The 20,542-nt window shown below is 34.1% G+C and overlaps 3 protein-coding genes across 4 annotated transcripts; 1 reads left to right on the forward strand and 2 right to left on the reverse strand.

Annotated features, from left to right (window-relative positions):
* Positions 1-1,679: 1,679 nt before the first annotated feature.
* Positions 1,680-10,164, reverse strand: LOC125869101 (uncharacterized). 2 transcript variants are annotated; one of them, XM_049549660.1, is made up of 8 exons: positions 10,029-10,164; positions 9,783-9,909; positions 9,099-9,174; positions 8,322-8,394; positions 5,085-5,177; positions 4,698-4,748; positions 2,666-3,052; positions 1,680-2,075 (listed from the first exon to the last, which is right to left on the reverse strand). In XM_049549660.1, the coding sequence occupies exons 1-8, from the start codon at positions 10,089-10,091 to the stop codon at positions 1,737-1,739; spliced, it is 1,209 nt and encodes a 402-aa protein (XP_049405617.1). In that variant the 5' UTR covers positions 10,092-10,164; the 3' UTR covers positions 1,680-1,736. The 2 variants fall into 2 exon arrangements, with proteins under 2 accessions (XP_049405617.1, XP_049405618.1); XM_049549661.1 differs by lacking the exon at positions 4,698-4,748.
* A 125-nt stretch (positions 10,165-10,289) lies between these two features.
* Positions 10,290-14,902, forward strand: LOC125867510 (dolichol-phosphate mannose synthase subunit 3). The gene is made up of 4 exons (XM_049548038.1): positions 10,290-10,420; positions 13,807-13,913; positions 14,020-14,127; positions 14,452-14,902. Exons 2-4 carry the CDS (start codon positions 13,812-13,814, stop codon positions 14,509-14,511), a joined length of 270 nt encoding a protein of 89 aa, XP_049403995.1. The 5' UTR covers positions 10,290-10,420; positions 13,807-13,811; the 3' UTR covers positions 14,512-14,902.
* An 812-nt stretch (positions 14,903-15,714) lies between these two features.
* On the reverse strand, positions 15,715-19,009 carry LOC125868351 (probable xyloglucan endotransglucosylase/hydrolase protein 28). Its single transcript, XM_049549005.1, has 4 exons — positions 18,638-19,009; positions 18,446-18,546; positions 17,554-17,762; positions 15,715-16,507 (listed from the first exon to the last, which is right to left on the reverse strand). The coding sequence occupies exons 1-4, from the start codon at positions 18,819-18,821 to the stop codon at positions 15,994-15,996; spliced, it is 1,008 nt and encodes a 335-aa protein (XP_049404962.1). The 5' UTR covers positions 18,822-19,009; the 3' UTR covers positions 15,715-15,993.
* Between the last annotated feature and the right edge of the window lie 1,533 nt (positions 19,010-20,542).

Consider the following 20,542-nt stretch of genomic DNA (forward strand, 5'->3'; position numbering starts at 1 on the left):
ACTCTAAAAAAAGAAACCATGACAATTAAAAGTGGACGGAGAGTAACGATTTTAATCATTGGCAAATAATTATGGAATTAAGTGATCGATGGTAGAGGTAATAGTAGGGAATGAGAAAGAAAGTCGAATACAAATAATTAATAATAATTCAAAATTAGAGGAGGGTCAAATTACTATGCGAAAGAAATTCAATTTATCCTCCAATTAAAAACTTTAATCATTAATTGCAAGACATATGGCTAAAGACAAATTTAGTCTATTTTAATAATAACATATGAGAGAATATTTGACCTCAACTATTGACCAATGATAATATCGCATAGTTTACAAATAAATTTGACCATCTACCCTTAAATAAATAAAAAGAGGTTGGAGGGAGAGTTAATCAAGATCAATAATCTTTTGTGTTAATTTTGTATGATAGTGGATTATAATTTGAATAGTGTGTACGTTCATTATTTTGAAATAGTATCACCAAACTTCAAGTACTATAAAATTAAACAGAATAATTAATTTTTATAATGTAAAACTTACGTGTAGATTTAGACTAGAGTACATATGGAAATATATGATTTTATTTTTTAAATATTTTTTTCAACTATTTGTATCTATTTAATATATCTCATGACTTGTATGGTAATATTATATTTTCCATAAAACATGCACCCTCCATTATTATCTCTAGAATTTTGCAAATTGCTTTGGATTTGTTGACATGGAAGAATATTAGCCACATGAACCAAATCTCAAATCTAAATTTTATAGAATTAATTTGAGGTGAGGGAGTGAAGAAGAATATAATCCAATTATATTCAACTTTAATTTATCACAAATTGCCTTTTTTCAGATATTTTCTATTGGAAATCTAAAAGGCAGTATGTAGGTAAAATAATAAAAATGTATATAAATTAGGTAAAAAGAATAAGTTTGCTTCTATCCACCTTTGTTTTGGCAACTACACAATTTTTTATTGGTTTTGGTTAAATGTGTTTTTCTTTCGGATAAGCTTTCGGTACATCTCGATTAATTTTACGGGATATCTCTCACCAGCCGCTTTTCACACCAACAACAGGTATCTAGTAACTCTGTCCACCAAAGTTAGAACATATGAAAAGAATCGCTTAGTATTTTTTTTTGTCTTCGCTATTAGTTAAATGTGTTTTTATTGATAAATCATAAATTTAGGTGATATAATTTCACAAATAAACAATATTATTTTTTGACATGCTGGTTTTAAACACAAAAATCTTATTTACTAAGAAAACATTGCGGTGTACTCCTTGGGAATATATGGTAGTTCATACAAGTTAGCACAAAACAAGAAGTTAATTTAGCATTTTCTTTTCATAGTTGTAGTGTCGGAGTCAAAATGTGTGTGCCTCAATTAATTTTATAGGATATCTATTATCTCCTACTAACATATCGTGAGACACAAACATTACGTTAACGCTTGTGTGAACCTCTGAGTGAATTAGTGAGGTTATTTCTCTTGATATTGCTTATTATCTTTTTATATAGTGGATTGCTCATCTCTTCTCCTGGATGCAAGTCGATTGATCCAACCAAGAGAAATGTTTGTCTCTTTTGATATATTTCTCGTTTCTCTTCTTACTTATCTGCATGACACAAGATTATTTCAGTCCTAACAAGTGGTACAGATGAAAGAAATCACAATAATTAATCAAAGTATCTCTATATTGAAAAATATGTATATGAAGTTAGACCAAATAATATATTCAATCCTCAAGATCTCCTCCTAATGTAACACAAAAGATGGATTCATTAGTTTTCCAATGAGGTAAATGCAGAACCAATTCCTCCTGTAATTTTACAACATAACATTCCCATTCAAGAACTGCAGCTGAAAAAGTATCCCAATCAAATTCATACTCCATGTCCTTCATAGGTTTCGAATGGCCAAAGAAACGTCTCACGAGTTGAAGATCCTTCAGAAACACGGATTTCAGACGATCTATTTCTGTTTTTTGTGTCTGGGAAGTCGGAGTTATATTTGGAGACGTTCCTTCGACTTTTGTCTTTAAATTGGAGAACCTCCAGAGATAGAACTGCACCATCTGCCATTCAAAGAAGTCGAATATGAAATCCACCAACCAATTCATCAAGACATAATAGTCGAAAACACACCTGAAATGTCACTTTTTTGCGAGTTTCATACATGAACTATCAGGTGTTGGTGTTTGTATTTCCTACCTGAACTATCACCAACTATTTATCAAAACATCTTGAAGCTGATCAAATTATGTGTTGAATACAATCGCCAAAAGGTGCATGACAACTTAATTTGCCCATAAAATTTCATCCACGTGGCAGCTGACACATTAATTTCAAAGTGTGTTATGATAAATAGTTAGGAAACGCAAACACCTGGTTATTCTGGTAGGAAACTCGCAAAAAAAATGATACTTCAAGGTGTGTTTTTGACCATCATCCCGTTAATCAAGTACTAGTATATATCTTTTGAATGAGACTTTTGAAACTTCGACTTCAAAAACCTTCCGGTCAGGATCAAAGAATTGATGCAAAACTCAGTAGGATTTTTGAAGAATGACTAAACAGTTAGCAATTTCATTTTACATGATTTCTGATGATATAATACTGAAAAAGCCATACTAATCTTTTCAAGGACAAGATTAAAGGAAGGTACCTGAAGTGCATGCATTATATTAAGAAATTGCGGCTCGAACATTTTGCTGTCTCGTGCTATAAGTAGTGGTCCTGTCAGTAACTCCAGTAAGTTGTAAGATGATTCTGATTCTGATAAATGGAAAGTATCCTGAAATGGATAGATATCAAATCCAAGAACATGCAATCTTCCGCAGCGTATATCAAATCCGAACAAGAAACTTGAAGCTTCGTCTGGTGGAAACCAGTACATATTGATGGATCCTGGCATGGGTATATATGAATGCAACTTGCTATCCGCAACACCCAATAAATCTGGTGAGAGAGATGAGATGAGTTTAGGATCTTCATCATAAGATGCATCACGGCTGAACCATAAAGTAAGTGTAATTCGCTCCCCTTCAGTAATCTGTATGGAAAAACCAGTGAATTAGAAAAAGAGAAGGGAAGCAACAAAAGAGGGAAACTGAATCCTACTTACATCATAGACTGAAGAAAATCATATTGATGTTTTTCAGATATCAACGAGTAAGCTAATATGGGGAAGCGCATAAGAAGATGAAGATTCTTAAAATTAATGAGAGATACATTGAGATGATTCATCAGGGAGAAAGTTGATCTAGTTACAACTAATATGGAGAAAAGAAACATCCATTTTACCTAAGGAGATGATTATTGCACACTCTGTAGTTGTTTCCCAAGCCGGCTAACCTGTTAACCATGCTTAGACAAAGTATGGCATGATCTTAGTTTTTTAGCTGAGCGGAAGCCCCCTCCGTCTTTGCTCACTGGCATCACAGACTAACCAGAATTTCTTCTAGTTCAATGATTTGTCTATTTATTAGTCAAACACTTCAATAAATACCATGAACCGAGGGTCTATAGGAAATAGCCCCTCTACCCCACAAAGTAGAAGTAAGGTCTGTGTACATCCTACCCTCCCCAGACCTCAATTGTGGGATTACACTGGGTATGTTGTCGTTGTACTTCAATAAATACCATGCAAGCAGAAGTTGAACCAGTTGCTTCTCTCTCTGAAGCTGGTTGGTCCATTGATAGTATGGACGTGGTTAAAGAATAAGATTATATCTTTTTTTCAGTGCCAATCTATAATTTTTTCAATGCTGTAAGGCTTTTCATCAGCAGAAGATGACAAGATTACCGCTTGTGTCTGGATCTGACCAGCATGTGTGTAGTGCCAGTTAAAGGCACGATGTATTTGTACAAAATTAGGAGGAGAATTTGTCTTTATCCAGAAAAAGAAAAAAAACAAACGGAAATAGTGTAAGAAAGTGCAAAAGCCCCTTGAGTTTTCTTTCTTTAGTGTACTTGGGACTACTATAAAATTGGAAATTTAAGTTTGTTTCCCCTACACAGAAAATTGTGGCCTGTGGTAACTATGTAATAGACTAGTGTTCCAAATGAATGAAATTTCCTTACCGACTTTAAGCTACTCCTTCAAAAATAAGTAATAACTAAATGTCTAAATGGTACAATTGTGAGCTCAAAATGATCAGACAACGCAAAAGATTAGGCGGGTATTGAGATCAAGGAGTCTGGCTAAACTGATGCACCACATAGCTGGCTGAGTATTCAGCTCTTTGGTTTATATCAGCCATAACTCCGCCTGTGTGAGCTCGTTCACATTGCTGGTCCCAATCCCGGCAAACAAAAGAGGGTTGCCGAGGGTCAATCAGAAACAACCACTCTACCCCATATAGGAAGAGGTAAGGTTGCGTACACCTTACCCTCCCCAGATCCCACTTGTGGGATTACATGGGGTTTTTTGTTGTTGGTTTGTATCAGCCATAATGGCAGGGCATTAACAATGAATACAAACTAATGCTAACTTAAGGTAACAAGATCAACAGGTGCGACCATTAACTTTAAGTGAAAGACAGATTTATGCAGGCAATCCAGATTGAAGGGTTAAGCAACGGAACGTACAACATAACAAGCTGAAATCAAGTACATAACAAAATAAGAGGGATTGGAGTCAAGTGAAAGACACACACAAAGAGGTTCGATCTTTTCTAAAAGAAGAGAGAGGATACCTCATCAACAGAATGTATATTCCGGTCATCAGCCGTGTACATGATAACATCCTAATGAGATAGAATTATCATCAGCAAGGAAGAACAGTTAAAGGAGGGGGGGGGGGAGATAAAATGGAAATTGCTCAAAAGACCAGAATCAAGATAATATAATATTAACATTTGAAATGTTGATCTTCACTGTAGAGCAATAAACTATAGGCAGCTAGCAAATTATAACTTGCATCAGAAGCTGACAGAACTAACAGACTTGTTCAAGATTTACATTACATTGGAACGGAAAACGGATTTACATTGCAAGCAACCATACAAAATGCCAGAGAATGTTACATATACCAGATGTAGCTTAAGTAGTCAAATGCACCATCAAGTCCACAAATCACTTACACCAGCAATGGGCACAATGTCTGCAGGTTCTCCATCCTTGAAGTGAAAGATACCACCTTTGAAATCCGCATAGCTATTTAAATAACACACTGCCTTCAACAAAAGAATTAAGCATTGTCAGTCGGAGTAAATGAATAAGGACCTCAAGATTTCTGACATAGCCATGATATAACAGTGACTCTAGCACCTCTCATTACTTGAGTGTTCTGCAAATATCAGATATCCTAACATCCACTAACAGACCAATATCCATAATGAATCCATTTGACTAATCGTCTCTGTTACCACATTTTGACCTTATGTATCACTACAATGCAGAAGGTATATTCATTCAGCACACTAGACCATAAGAAGCTATAATCCAGATAGCAATAGTTTTTTTTTCCTCATTTTCAAAAAAAAAATATTGACATAATATGCCACTTGATATCACGCAAGTATGACATGTAAGATTTCATGTTGGATATGAGAGAAAACAGTCATCCTCTGACCAACCTTCTTAACACGCATTCTTGCCACCACCAGACCGTGACTAAATTCAACTATAGTCTTCTTTTATAATCCCACTCCGATGACTAATAGCATGGCCAAGCCTCTGAAAGCCAATAGTGGTTTTTTAAAAAATAAAAAAGGAGTGCTTATTTTAGAGAGTTGAGGTGTTTATCCAAGCTTTTAGAGGAAAAAAGTGTTTTTGAATAGTAGCACAAGCTGTTTTTCAGAATCTGGAAGTATATTTTCCCAAAAAGTACTTTTAGAACCTTGACCAAGCACAAATTGTTGTTCTAATATTTCAAAAGTGCTTTTCAAATTGATTAGACAAACACAACCTGCTACTCTCCAAAGTACTTTTTTCGAAAAACAATTCTGACAAAAAGCACTTTACAAAATAAGCAGATTTCGAAAGCTTGGCCAAACACAGGCTAAAATCCAATTTGATATATCTGCAATAGAACTTTTGTAGTTCCGCTACATCACCTTCTCTATTTCTAGATCATCTTTAACTTTGTAGATAAGATGCTTTGATCTCACTTGCATTAATTTTTACAAAGACGGGAAAAGAGAGCGAAGTATTGTTCATGCAGGTGGGAGGATGTCAAGATAGAAAAAAGAGAAAAACGGAAGGAACTGTCAAGGAACCAAATGAAAGAGAAAAGAAAAAGGAGGAGAAATAAAAAAGGATACACTTCATAAAGGAGAATAAACAAAAGAGAACATACTTCATAAGAAATAATAAATATATATATACAATATGCCAAAAGTGCAATAAAAATAAATTGGAACTCATCACACTCCGAGATGATCACTTAACACCTTCACATTCTTATCTATTTCTCTCCAAATAACTCCAAAAAGGGCAAGGTGGAAGACAATCATCCTTAACCCCTACCTAGCCTAAGTCCAACAAAGGTTGCAACATAGAAAATAAGAGACACATCTAAAACAATGTTTTGCCCATAAAACACAAACTTACAACAATCTGTTATCTACTCATAAGATTATTGCTGCTAGGATAGCATTCTAGGTTGCATACCAAGTAAAGAAAGCTAATATATTTGGTGCACACATTTTCAAGACATGCTTCCATAAGCATTATGTAGCACATCCATTTAAAAGAACTGACGAGAAATGCTTCATGTTTGACATTTTCCAAAGCATCCAATCATCTTATTAACAAAGTAAGAGCAGATGGAAATTTTCTGGAAATACTTTATCAGTTCATCCCATTCCTAATCTTGAAGAAGTATAGCAAAAACATACACTCTAGGACATTTCAGAATTGTTCATCATAAAAAGATTAGCCACCATGATTTCAGTGATTTCAGAATGCATACATCACATGTTACAAATCTCTAAATGCTGAATTCTCAGACCAGACATCACAACATAATCGAATATTGGTTACTCTCAACTACAAAGCGGACTAATATTGGGAACGCTTTCCTTTCGTCATCCCCTTCCACAAACTCACACTAAGTGGGTCTATCATTTCCTGCAAAAACAATCTGCAATCAAAAATCCATACTTTACAACTATAACTTGTTTTCATCAAGCATCATCTGCAAAAGCAAGTCTTTATATCCAATTATCCAACTATGCATGGTTTAAAAGTGAGCTTTTGAAGGCTAAAACTACACAGAGGAACCACCTTTTCACTCAACAAGATGATATTTTTCGTCTCCATTTGTTCAATATTCCTACTAGTATCTCCAACTTCTAGAAAATTGATGATAGGATCCAGAATAAGGAGGATTATATGGGTATACTTGAAAGAGCAGACACACATCCCCTCAAAGTAACTATGGTTTCTTTCTACCTTCCAAAATCTTCAACCTTCTCAATTACCGCTTGCCATAATTCAATCTCTCTAAATTCTTACCCGAAGGCATCCTCAAATATTTGTTAGGTAGTCAATCAACTATGAACGTCATGAACTAACCCAACTAGAATGAGCTCTAACTTTGCCATGTTTGATATGAAGTCCATATACTGCTTCAAACCACACAAAGTTTCTGAGGAAGCAAAACTGTCTGGAATATCATACAAAATAATGTGTATATCCACAAGTAAATAAGTACGAAACTGACACATGGTGTCCCTACCTGTTATCCAACCTAAATCCACTTATGCAGCTACTCTTACAGGTCTGTCACTAGTTTACTGTAAGATTCCCATGATGAAATAATACAGTAACAGAGATGATCCCCTTGCCTAATCCTCCGCCCAAAAAGTCAGCTAGTGCTTCATTAATCATGAAAAACAAAAATAAACCTAAGTGAAGAATTTAATTATATAACTCTGTTGTCAACTGCGAGGCCTTTTGGTCTTCATTTCTAGGAAGATCCGACACATCTTGAAGATATAGATCATATTACTATGTTATACTGGATGAATATGGGCACAAGTCAACTTTTGTTCTCCAAACCAAATGTGAATAGAGGCTGTCAGCTTTTGTCTGTCCTGCATATTCACCAACCTGAGGAAGGGGGAGGGTGTATTTTCTACATTTATTGGCTAACAATTGAAAATCAATAAACAAGTATCCATCACTAAGAATCATGTCTAGCTGGCATGAAAATGTTGTTGGTTTTATCAACAAAAACGATTTTGAGAACATGAATACTAATAAGTAATAACAGCAATCTGCAAGACGAAGCAATACATTGTTGATATCATAAAACTAACAATATGTAGCAAATAACAACGACAGAAAAATACAACAAGAAGTAAAGAACGCACCGCAAAATCCCGTTGTTTAAGGTAAGGTCTATTATCATCACTGTGCCAACCGATGCTTGCTCCTCTACACCAGCTGTAATTCAAAAGGAACATTAGACAAATAGCTCCATAGCAGTGAAGATTTTTATTTCACTACGATCAAAAACAAGAAGGATAAAAACCTGAAGGAGAAACAATGTGATTGATGATACATTGGGGAAATATATCTTCTACTGCGACAAGAAATGGTTTAAGTTGTCCAAGAAACTCATGTTCTATTACCAAACTGACCCAAAGTCTTTTTCTTTGTTGAACAGGTCACCTCTCTATATCTAATGGCTTCTCTCAATTATCAACTCTAGAAATTGAAAAGGCATATACAACGATATCAGCTAAATAGCTGCAAAAGCCTGTATATAAATCCTATATATTCGTTCTCCTCCATCCAAGTCCATGTAGTTAGAGGTAGACAAAGTTCACAGCCTAAACTAATCATCCTCCTCTATCCATGCTTGAGACCAGAGGCGGAGCCAAGATTTTTAGATTATGGGTTCTGAATCACAATTTATTTTGCTTACCGAAGTCTGGATAGACTATTTATACATATTAAATGACTTTTTTTAATACAATACAGAGTTTGAGCCTAAGCTACTCGATTCCGCCAAACCCGTAGCCACAATGCTGTCTCCGCAAAGGCTTGAGACGGACTATGTTTTACCAAGTTCAATTAGGCAGAGTTCACTATAAAAAGGATATGATCATAAGTAAGTTTAGAAGGGAAAGAAATGGAGTCTCAACCTGATCAGACCAGTGAATTCGACAAACAACTCGTACTGGCAACCAAAATACTCTTCTGCTTTCTCCCTTAGCCTCTCTACCACACACCCATAAAGCAAAAATCAAAGATTACGCAAAAATTATCAACTTTATACTGAAATTACACAGTAAACAGAAACTACAACAACAACATACCCAGTGTAATCCCACAAGTGAGGTCTAAGGAGATTACAGTATACGCAAACCTTACCCCTACCTTTGTGGGGCCGGTAAAAGGTTGATTTCTCAAATAATCTCTCAACTAATACTCTCTCCGTTTCAATTTGTTTGTCCTACTTTTCTTTTATCCGTTTCAAAAGACATGCTTCTTTCTTCCTTTTTTTGGCAAATCTTTAATAACTTGCATGTTTAAAACCACAAAACAAAAAAGTATTTTGATACATTTGATATATCCTTCATTTAAGACTACAAAGATTCAAACTTTACTTTCTTAAAGTCCGTGTCAACTCAAAACACGACAAACAAAATGAATTAGATAGAGTAGTTATTATCTCGAAAAGTCACATTTATTCATGATTCCAAACAAAGAAAGATACTTTATAAGATAAATAAACTTTTAGTCGAGTGACCACCTGAGAAATCAACTTCCCAATAAACAGATTAAATTTCAAGAATAGAAAAATTAGAGCAAAAAATTAAAGAAACCTCTGATTGGAATGATGGGCATGATCAAAGGGGCGCAATTAGTTGCAATAAGATGAGATAATGTTGTAGAGAACACATTTGGCCTATACCCTACTGTACAACAACTCTTGTGTATAAACTCTAACTCCTGCCATTAACAAAAAAAAAACATTAAAACATCACATATAGTATGTAAAATTATCAAAAGAACGAATCTTTTTTTTCATATTTTTACTTTTTAAAGTTTGTAAATTTGGGAAATTGGACCTTGCAAAGATCTAGAGGAAGAAAGTTATGGAGAATGAGACGAGGGTGTTCACTATCTGCCATTATTGGAACTTCAACAACAGCTTATTTTAGGGCCACTTCTGAACTTCCCCAAAACTTGTATTTTTGTTTTTAGGATTGATATTTGTACTAAGTACGATTAAATTATATATATTTTGTTACGCTAGTGTAAAATAAATATTAGTAATAAATTTTATATAATATTAATTAAATAAAATAGGCAGACACGTCAACTGCTGCCTAAATGGTAATATTAAATTGTGTAGAAAAAATATTACTCTTACCTTAAATTATTTTTTGTTAAAAAAAGAAAAACACAACTGCAAAACCTGATTGGAACTGATCGGAGCAGGCTTCATATTCAATATCAGGTTTGTTTTATTTTATGATTGTAGTTTTATTTTTCACTAATTCTTTTCTTTGTTCTAAACAAAAGATTTGATTTTTATCATCTGGGTGTGATCTAAATTGGCTAAAATTGTATTGGGGTTTCTGTAAAAGTTTATGGGATTAGTGTAATTGGTGGATTTTTAGACAATTTGGTGAAAAGATTAGATTTTTATCATCTGGATGTGATTAATGTACCTAAAATTGTGTTGTGGTTTATGTAAAGTTTATGGGATTAGAGTTATTGGTGGATTTTTAGGTGATTTGGGTGAAAAAGATTAGATTTTTATCATCTGGGTGTGATCAAATTACCTGAAATTGTATTGGGGTTTCTGTAAAAGTTTATGGGATTAGAGTTATTGGTGGATTTTAAGGTGATTTGTGTTTGTGAAAAGTGAAGCTGCCATAAAATAGTAGTGAATGTGCACTAATCTTTTAGCACAGAAAATAAATCACCATGGATTCATATGAATCAACAAAAACAGTTTTATCAAGAATTCAAAGTTTGGATCCAGAAAATGCTTCAAAAATCATGGGTTATTTACTTATTCTAAACCAAGGTGATTAAGGAGATGATTAGAGTAGAATTTGGTACAAAAAATCTGTTAATTTCTATTTTCTATTATAAATCAAGCAAAAACTTGTTTAGGACTTTTTTCGAACTGTTCATCTGCACCTTCGACACCTCCTTTTAGTTCCGTTTCAAATGCAAATAAATTCAACCCATTTCCACAATCTTCCCCTAGAATCATGATACCGAACAATGGGTTTCATTCTTCTCCTTCTTCTTCTCCATGGTCTGGTGAACACTGCCGGTTTTCTCAAGAAGTCCTCGACCAGTGTCGTATGATGTTGTTGTGAATGGTTCAGGGAATAATGGTTCTGGGTCTTCAAGCTTTTACGGGTCAAATTAAGATCAGTTGTTTTACCCAGTTATGAGTCCAAGTGGAAGAAGTGATACGATGGGTTTTGTGAGGAAAATCAAGAAAAACAGTTTCATCTTAGGAGTTGTTCAGTGAATGATGTTTTTTCTTGGTGGATCTGATGACGATGGTGGCGGTAATAATGGGTTTGGTTAGAGGCCTTGCATGTATAACGCTAGAGGATTTTGGAAGAATGGAAATGGTTGTATGTTTATGTATGGTGGATTTGGTGATTTACCAGATCAGTCTGGTGGTGCTATTATTGGTTCTCCTAGCAATGTTGACTGTTTTGATGAGCTTTTGCATGTGAAAGCGCTACAGCAACAAAGATTTGCTGCTGCTTCTCAGTTTATGGCTTCTGGAGGTCGTCGTCTATTTGCTTACAACAGATGCATGAACATTTCTAGACACTAAGATCTTATTCATTCCTTGTCAAATGTTTACAGCCGACTTAATCTTTGGTTTACTCACTGGCAGTGTTGATTACTTCAATGCTTTTGGAGATGCCGAGCCTCCTGTCTCTTCGATATCTCTCCTTGTTTCAACTCTACTAGTTTTCACAGTTGGTTTAGGTGAATGACATTGCATTGTATATTCCATCAAAGTTGTTGTGTTCTTAAATATTGAAGTAGGGATTTTCGATATTGGAGAAGGCAATGATATGCCAGCAAGAAAGTCAATGGATAAGAAAATGATGAGATCAGAAAATGATTGTCCCCTGTATTACTTTTTGGACTGTTGGACCGACTCTTTATCTGTTCCATGGTACACTAATCTACTTCCTTTCCATGACCATGAGGATACACTATCAGCTATTCTAGTGCTCTCAACTTCTTTAAGAATCTGTTACATGGCCTTGCATTTGCACAAATCAATTGTTGTACTGAATTCCGTTGAGGAGTTGGATCAACCATTTAAATGTAATCATCAACCAATGCTCTGGCTTGGAAAGCAAAAGGGAATATTTGTGTTGCATCTTAGTTACGGAAGTGTTATCACACTACTCCCTAATGGAATTGAGATAGCGAAGCATGTTTCACTTTACGAGAGTGATAGTTTTTATCGTTGCCATTGCTGTACTTGAACCTTGAGGACAAGGTTTGTATTCAGGAGGGAGGTATTGTTATGAACGGGCCAGGACCAGTATGGGCAAACCAGCTCAACACCGAATTAAGAGACTAAGTTTGGGATTCGAGTTGATAAATACAACTTGTGGGAGTAAATTAGACTTATGCAGATTGTTGAGAAAAATGTCTAGTCCTCTCATCCCCTTTCTTTGAGTCTAAGCTTTACATCTCCTTTCTAGTTATCTTCCTCAATAGTTTCTTTGTTTTACTAGTCCATTTTTGTTCTGCAATTTCCTTGTGAGTTCCATTTTCCGTTGTAACTTTGAGTGTAGTGATTATAATATTTGAATGTTTCTATTGTGAAATAAGAGTTGTTACAGAAAATATGTTGTTGATAATGCTTGCTTATCTGGTGAATGTAGATCTGATACGTTTCCTGTAACAATAAACAAATGGAGAGAAAGGGTGAGAAATAATTTATGTGGTGGAAACCAATGGAATATTTGTGGTTGGAAAGATTCAAGCAACAAAACTAAAACACATCATCAGTTAGAAGAACATTGCTAAGATGGGGTTGGCAGTAGGTTTTAGTTCTTTCATTTTTTTCTATCTGATCTTCTGTATCCATACCGGATTTTAGTTGTTGGCTTTCATATAGTGCTCCAGAGTTTTGTTAGTTCGTTGCATCATCCAGTATTTTGTTAGTCTGGATTTAAAGTTTTTATATCTTTTTGAAAAATAATATGGAGGTCTTTGCTTTCTGTTTTCTTGCATTGACTTTGATTCTGAAATAGAAAAGTAGTTTACTCCCGAAGGAATGATCGCAATATCAACTAACATTGGACATCCACATAGGCCGTGAAGTTTCATGTTAACAATGCATTTGTTTGTGACTTTCTACACACTTGGCCTCTTGGCCAAAAATATTTACAACCCCTAGCTGATGTACATAAATTATACACAGCAACTCACATATATATATATATATTATACATCTGCCGGCTACTTTTTTGCATGGCGGTTATACTGTGTAAAAATCCCTTTGTTGTTTTATAGATGTAGATCAATTTGGGGTGGGGGCGGGGGTTAGAGAATAACACAGAAGCCATTTCTGTAATATTGTTAGCAAACCTTCTCCTTACAACCAAAGAATGGAAAATATTTCACTCAGCTACCAACTTTGAAATTTTTTTGCCACTCTCCAACCAAAACACTGGAAAATAAGTAAGATAACCTCTTATTTTCCTTCATACCAAACACACCCTGAAAGTTTATTTAGTTGGCTTCTTAATGTTTCAGTTGTTGACTTCTATTATATGTTAATCAATGAAAAACTTTAGTCTCCTCTAGTACTCACATCAAAGTAATGCATCGCTGCAGATCCAATGAAACATATCGTGAAGATTTTGGCGTTATTGCTTGCAGTAACTGCTGTTTGGATAGGCTTGTTGCAGACATCAACTATTCCGGAGAGCTATACCTGGCTGGTGAGCTCTTATTGACTGACCATCTTTCTGTTACCTTTGTCAATGACATTTTGTTAAAGTTTCTTACTTTTCAGTGATTCTTAGTTTACTGCTATCGTTGTTGCAGTTGCCTTTATACCTCATTGTGTCCCTTGGTTGCTATGGTCTGTTAATGGTTGGCGTTGGTCTAATGAATTTTCCCACATGTCCTCAAGAGGCTCTTTTCTTACAGCAGGTAAAGTTGCACTTTTGATTCAAGAAATACTGCCTACCTATGTTGCTCGGACTCTTCAAAAATGTTGACCGGTTGGTGCTAGATCCTCCAAAAGTGGAGAAGGGTGGTTAACATTTTTGGAGAATCCGAGCTACATTGTTGCCTACTTTTCTGCTAGCTGACAAGGTTATTGTTAGCGAAGATAGTGCCGGGGAAACAAGGGCTTCGGCTTCTTAGCATTTCATTGTGAATAAAAGGATCATATCATTGGAAAAAGGGTCCAGGGTGATGAAAATCTAACTAAAAGCATATCTTATCGTTGTTCATTTGCTGTTTCTTCTGTAGGATATTGTTGAAGCCAGGGAATTCTTGAAGAAAAAAGGGGTAGACGTTGGTTCTGATTGAATGTTGTTTAAGTCATGATCACGGTTGTTTAACATATGGAGAAACACATACAGTGAAGATGAAGAACACAGTAATTAGTATGCTTCAAGTAGGAACATAACTGTCCTAATCTTCTAATGCCCCATCTATGCCATTCGACAACTGACCCTACTCGAACATGTTTTATTTTTGTTTCTTATATAATACTCTAATATATTCTTTTCGAGTTCTGTTTTGAGATGGAACATGTACATCATGATCATGATGGAGGTACCTTTTGACCCATTAAGGCTTCAAGCTAGTAGTTGAAGTCAAGACCAAAGAGAACAAGTGCCATTGATTTTTCCTGACTCTGTTTTGGTTGTTTTACCAGTTTTTAATCCTCTATTTTTAGCACTTCTGTTTTGGTTAATCCAGTGTATTTTTTTAAATTTTATTTTTAAATACTTATTTGATTGAAATCCTTGAGTCGAGAGTCTATCGGAAACAGTCTCTCTATCACCTATGAGGTACCCCGTGGGACTACACCGAGTATGTCATCATCGTGGGATAGTTGCCAATATTTTAAGGGAGAGATGAGTATACATTTGGTTAAGCCCGTCTTTTCTTCTCATTAGGTGATATATTTCATTTGTTCAACTTAGGGTTGTGCAAAGTAATGGTTAAATCAATAACACGAACCGATAATTGGGTTATTGGGTTAATTGTATGGGTATCAAATGTAGCTTTATGTTACTGGTTTCATCTGAACTCAGTACTTTTAACATGTAAATTACAACAAAGTACTTGGGCATTCCTCACTCAGGCCAGATTTGGGGGAAGGGCCATATGTTGATGTAGACAATACCCTTATGCACGGCTAGAACTCGTCATCATATATGTTTGATCGAAGTTTCTAAAGTTTGAAGTATCAATCTTTTATCATTGCATGTCTATGTTCTCAAAGGCAACATTGTTCTCAAAGCTTGAATTCAAGACCTCGAATACAATTTCATTTCTAACACTCGAATTCAAGAGATGTAGTAAAGAATAAATGTGTATATTTACCACCCCACCCAACAATTGGCAAAAGATAATAATATGGTCTTTAGATTTCCAGCAGTCACAATCAGACACTTTGGATTTTTGACAAATGGTCCTCACAACATGACAAGAGAGGCCTAATAAAAACTTGTAATAAGACATAATGAATAGCAACAAACATGTTTAAAGAACACACAAAAGTATAATAAATAATCTTTGTACTATTGATGCATTTATTAAATAGTTCCACAAAAAAAGTACACAAAATCACCAACAAGTTGAATTTATAAATTAAAGGCCCAAACAACAAAATACATCAGCTAGAACATGGCTTGGGACCCCTATATAGGTATGACATATATACATACCCCCAACAATATATCCTTTTATATCCTCTATTCACATGTGAAAATAACAAAACCTCAAATGATCATCATCATGTGACTATATAGAGAAAAACTTATGGCATTGGGTTTTTTTTTACATAAAGGATACATCATCATCCTCCTTCAACTTTGATCTGCTCCGGCGGTGTTGTTTCCCGTGATGGTGGTGGGATCCTCCGAATGTAACGGGGTCAAAGGCTTGGAGTCGTTCAGCTTCCTTAGGATCGATCACGCACTCAGGAGGAGGGACCTTGTACCGAGTCTTGTCGTAGCAGTATGAATATTGCATTTGCTTCTTTCTGAAGTTCTCCATCTTTCGTCTTTGGTCAAGGGTGATACCGGTAGGGATCGATGGAGTTTTTGGCGTAGTGTTGTCACATTTGGATGATAGTACGATTGGATCGACTGCACATCCGTGGAGGATGAAATCGGAGAACTCAGCGATATACGGGGCGTATTTGTAATTGACTTTGTATTTTCCACCATTTGTAGCCCAATTAGAACCATCCCATATTGTAGCTATTAAAGACATTGGCTTAGATGGGAAGTCACCACCCATGCCTTTTGTCCTCTTGATCTCTCTTATGGGGACATTATCTACATAAAAGCTGCAACAAGATATAAAACAACACAAATACAAACAAAACAGAATCAGGGTGGCATTTTTGAAGAGTCCACAAAGTACATGACAGCTATGTTGCTCGGACTCTCCAAAAATGTTGCCGCATCCATGTCTGATCCTTCCAAAAATACACTACTTTTGGAGGATCCGCCACACACTAGGCAGCATTTTTGAAGAGTCCAAACAAACCCAATGCAATCCCATAAGTGGGGTTTGGAGAGAATAATGTGTATGCAGACCTTACCCCCATTCCTCATTGACTTCGGCATCACATGAGCCTGACCAGCCCAAAAGGGCACAGCCAAGTCCAAGAAGAGCACAACCGTCATAATAGGGAATTTACCATCTCAAGCAAAATAATAAAAAGAAACAAACAAAAGATTCCCATAGTCCCATGCCAACAAAAGGGTATGTTAAGAAAGGCCTTGTCACTCATGTACATTCATTGACACAAAAAATCAATCAAAAATCTTGTGACAATATATCAGAACAATATTTCTAGTCACACATTGTTCTATTAATTTGATTCTTAAGCTTAACTATGGAAAAACAAATAATTCAACAAGTTTGGTAAGGATTCTGGTACTTATTATACAAAATTAGTTAAAAACAGAAACATGTGTATCACAAAACACAGACATCTAAATGAACCTTTACTCATAAAGGAAACCATTTTAACATCATATCAGACAAGAGATCACAGCTCAGAGGACTAAAGATTGTTCAGAACAATAGCTGGATGTGAAAACTCATGGTATGAAAAGCAAAAAAGTTGTTACAACCTAACTCTCTAAAAATGCTGTCGTACTCGTACCCCCTGTCAAATCCTCCAAAAATCCACTACATTTCGAGTCCGAGCAACATAGGTTACAAACCACACCAGTGGCAGAACCAAGATATTCACCAAGGGGGTTCAATATCTATGATATATGGTGTAATTTTTCGACCTAGCTCCGCCCGTAGACCATACATGATCAAAATTAGGAATAAAACATTAAAAGGGCAGAGATATTAACTACTAGTGTAACTTACATGATCAAATTCTCAGTCCAAAGGATACTGTATTGATGAAAATCTTCAGAAGGATCAAACCAAAGTCCATATCTTTCTTCTCTGCCAACACTTGTGCTACCATTCCCATAAATATTAGTCTGAATTCTCCAATCTTTGCCTCTAATATTTCCCAAAAACTCAAAATCAATTTCATCATGGTTCTTCTCAAACATGTCCCCATTAGACATCTGTCATCAACCAAATTTGGTAAAAATTCAACAAAAAAATCAAGATTTTAGTTTTCATTATTAACACAACTTGAAAATTACCCATTCCCATTAGATGGTTAAAAAACCATTCAAAGGGAGAAATTTACAAAATTAATTAACATGTTAAAAATCATCAAGAAAAGTGTGAAAAGATCAGAACTTTCACCTCTTGGAAGCAAAAGCTACTAATAATTTATTATAAACACAATTTGAAAATTACCAATTTCCATTAGATGATTAAAAATCCATTCTTTAAAGGTAAAAATGATTTAAAACTGAGGAAAAAGGTGATAAATCTATTAGCATGTGAAAAATCATCAAGAATCCATATGGGTATGAAACAAAAATCTAAAAAGATCAAAACTTTCGCTCATGGGAAGCAAAAACTTCTACTACTTTACATAATGAAAAATAGAACTTTTAGCTCATTTCATTAACATAACACAGACTGAAAATTTACTAATTAACATCATTGGGAGGTTAAAAATCCAATCTTTACACAAGAAAATTTTACAAAATAAATTTACATATGAAAAAATCATCAAGAATCCATATAGGTGTGAAAAAAAAAACTGAAAAAATCAAAACTTTCACTCATGACAGGCAAAAAACTTCTAATTTATATAAAAAAAAAAATCATTAGTGAGTTAATAATAACTTACATAAAATGCAACAACAACACCAGCTGTATAATCTGCAGGTAACTTAATAGAAGCACTAAAAAATCCATGAAAATAAAGGTCTTGAGACACAAATCCAGCCCCTGTAAAATAAATCATCCATTAAAAAACACAAAAAATAAATAAATTCTCCTCAATAATATTTTTTTTTTCAGAAAAAAAAAAAGAACAAACCTGTTCTTTTATCAAGAGAAATATGAACTGATTTTCCATCTTTAAGGATCATAAGATTATTATCACCAAATAAATGAGAGTAGCCTTCATCAAAAGCTAAAATTGGCAAATTTCTTGAAAACCCAGAAACCAAAACAAGAATACAAGATAAAAATATTAAAAAAAACATATAATAGTTCACCATTTTTATTTTTTTGGGTATTATCTTTTTTTACCCCTTTTATCAGTTATGGACACCCAAAGATTAGTTCTTTTTTGTTGTATTTTTCTATAGAGTTGTAATGCATGAGAAGTGGAAAAAAAATGAAGTCTCAGTCTCTACAGAGGAGAGGAAGAAGAAGAAGAAGAGAAAAAAAAGGACTAATTTTGATTGAGAAGAAAGACCCAAAAAAAAAAAAGGGAAGAGAGGGTATATTATATGGGGTGGTGAGACTTTTTTAGGAGTGTTTATTGCAAATCAATAGATGCATGACTTCATTTAATTATATGTTACTATTATTTGTTGATAGAAAATTTTAATAGTTCAGTTAATTAATTATTATTATTATTATATAGAGTGATAGTTTGGAATCTTTTAAAAAAAAAAAAAGAGGAGCCCCTTTTATAGTTTTATTAGATTCCTATGAAATATGTTTTTTTTTTCTGGCTGTGAAAAATGGATTAATTTTCTTTTGTTGATTCTCTTTGTATTTTTTAAAATTAAGTGGCTATAAGAAAAAGAGATTTATATTAATTATAAAAGAAAATAAACAGAGGCAAGAAGTTGGGGAAAAAGGAAAATTAATTCATCCTTTTTTGGTTTTTACAACTAAGATAAAGAACTAGTGCCAAGCAATTAATTATTCTGGAAGTTTCTTTTTTCTTTTGGATGTTGTATTCTCAAAAACCACTAGGGTAACAAATTTTAAAATTAAAAAGTGACTTTTTTTTCTTTATTTTATAATAGTTGGCAACTGTTTTTTTTTTTTTTTTGACAAAATAAGAAGGAAATTTGTAATAATAAGTTTATAAAATAAAAACTGGTTTAAAAATGGACAACAAGAAAAGCATGAGAATATAGCACATAGAATTTTGGAAGATGTAAAATTATCACTAAAATGAAATGTATATTTTTTTCATCCTTCCTTGTTTTGATAAATTGTAAGGACAAATTCTTAAATTTTTCAATTTCTATAGTTATCTTAAATTAATACAAAATAACAAATATTATTTAATACATTTTTATATATAAGTTAAATAAATCTACTAAATTCACATGAACCCGTAAATGATGCTTTATATTCACCCTCCAAATAAACCTCCCAAATAAAGAAAAATGAAAAAAAAGTTTGGTGAAATGAGGAGAAAAAGAAAAGGAAAATAGGGAAAAGGTAAACTTGGATTCTGCAAATTAAATTATTACTAGCCTAACTTGGAATACTTAAACATAGAAATAAATAATTATTTAATTAAAATCACATGTTTTTTGCTGACTCATTAGGTGTTTGTACCTCTAATTAAAGTGATGTGAGGAGAATGTCTTTTGGCCTAATTTTAATAATGAGAAAAGAGTGGCATTTGACTAATCAAAGTTATTCTTATTTGACTAATAAATACTTAAATATAGTCATTATACCTAATTAAGTTCTTCATAGACTAAATTTTCTTTTGCCTAGTTCATTTTTAGTAGTTAACTCTCTTAATCACATCCATGTGATGATAAATTAGTGGTTCTAATTAGGCATAGAAAATTGTAATTGGTTTAATTCTCATGTTCACTAATAATAACATATTTTGTACAGTCTCATAAGTGAAGTTTGAAAAGGGTATGATTTATGCTTGATCTTATCCTTAACTTTATAAGGTAGAGATGTTTTTGAAATACTCACAATTCAAATTATAAGACTGAAAACATCAAGTAGCAGA

Source organism: Solanum stenotomum, chromosome 6, assembly GCF_019186545.1.
Source record: "Solanum stenotomum isolate F172 chromosome 6, ASM1918654v1, whole genome shotgun sequence".
Classification (NCBI taxonomy): Eukaryota; Viridiplantae; Streptophyta; class Magnoliopsida; order Solanales; family Solanaceae; genus Solanum; species Solanum stenotomum.

Coding starts and splice junctions, on each gene's coding strand:
- LOC125869101 (XM_049549660.1), bottom strand. CDS start 10,091: ATGGCAGATAGTGAACACCCTCGTCTCATTCTCCATAACTTTCTTCCT. Junction 9,910..10,028: donor TTCCTCTAGATCTTTGCAAG/GTCCAATTTCCC, acceptor TGTTAATGGCAG/GAGTTAGAGTTTATACACAA. Junction 8,395..9,098: donor GAATTCACTGGTCTGATCAG/GTTGAGACTCCA, acceptor TTTGAATTACAG/CTGGTGTAGAGGAGCAAGCA.
- LOC125867510 (XM_049548038.1), top strand. CDS start 13,812: ATGAAACATATCGTGAAGATTTTGGCGTTATTGCTTGCAGTAACTGCT. Junction 13,914..14,019: donor CGGAGAGCTATACCTGGCTG/GTGAGCTCTTAT, acceptor TCGTTGTTGCAG/TTGCCTTTATACCTCATTGT. Junction 14,128..14,451: donor AGGCTCTTTTCTTACAGCAG/GTAAAGTTGCAC, acceptor TTTCTTCTGTAG/GATATTGTTGAAGCCAGGGA.
- LOC125868351 (XM_049549005.1), bottom strand. CDS start 18,821: ATGGTGAACTATTATATGTTTTTTTTAATATTTTTATCTTGTATTCTT. Junction 18,547..18,637: donor TTCTCTTGATAAAAGAACAG/GTTTGTTCTTTT, acceptor TTTATTTTACAG/GGGCTGGATTTGTGTCTCAA. Junction 16,508..17,553: donor TGGACTGAGAATTTGATCAT/GTAAGTTACACT, acceptor ATCTTGTTGCAG/CTTTTATGTAGATAATGTCC.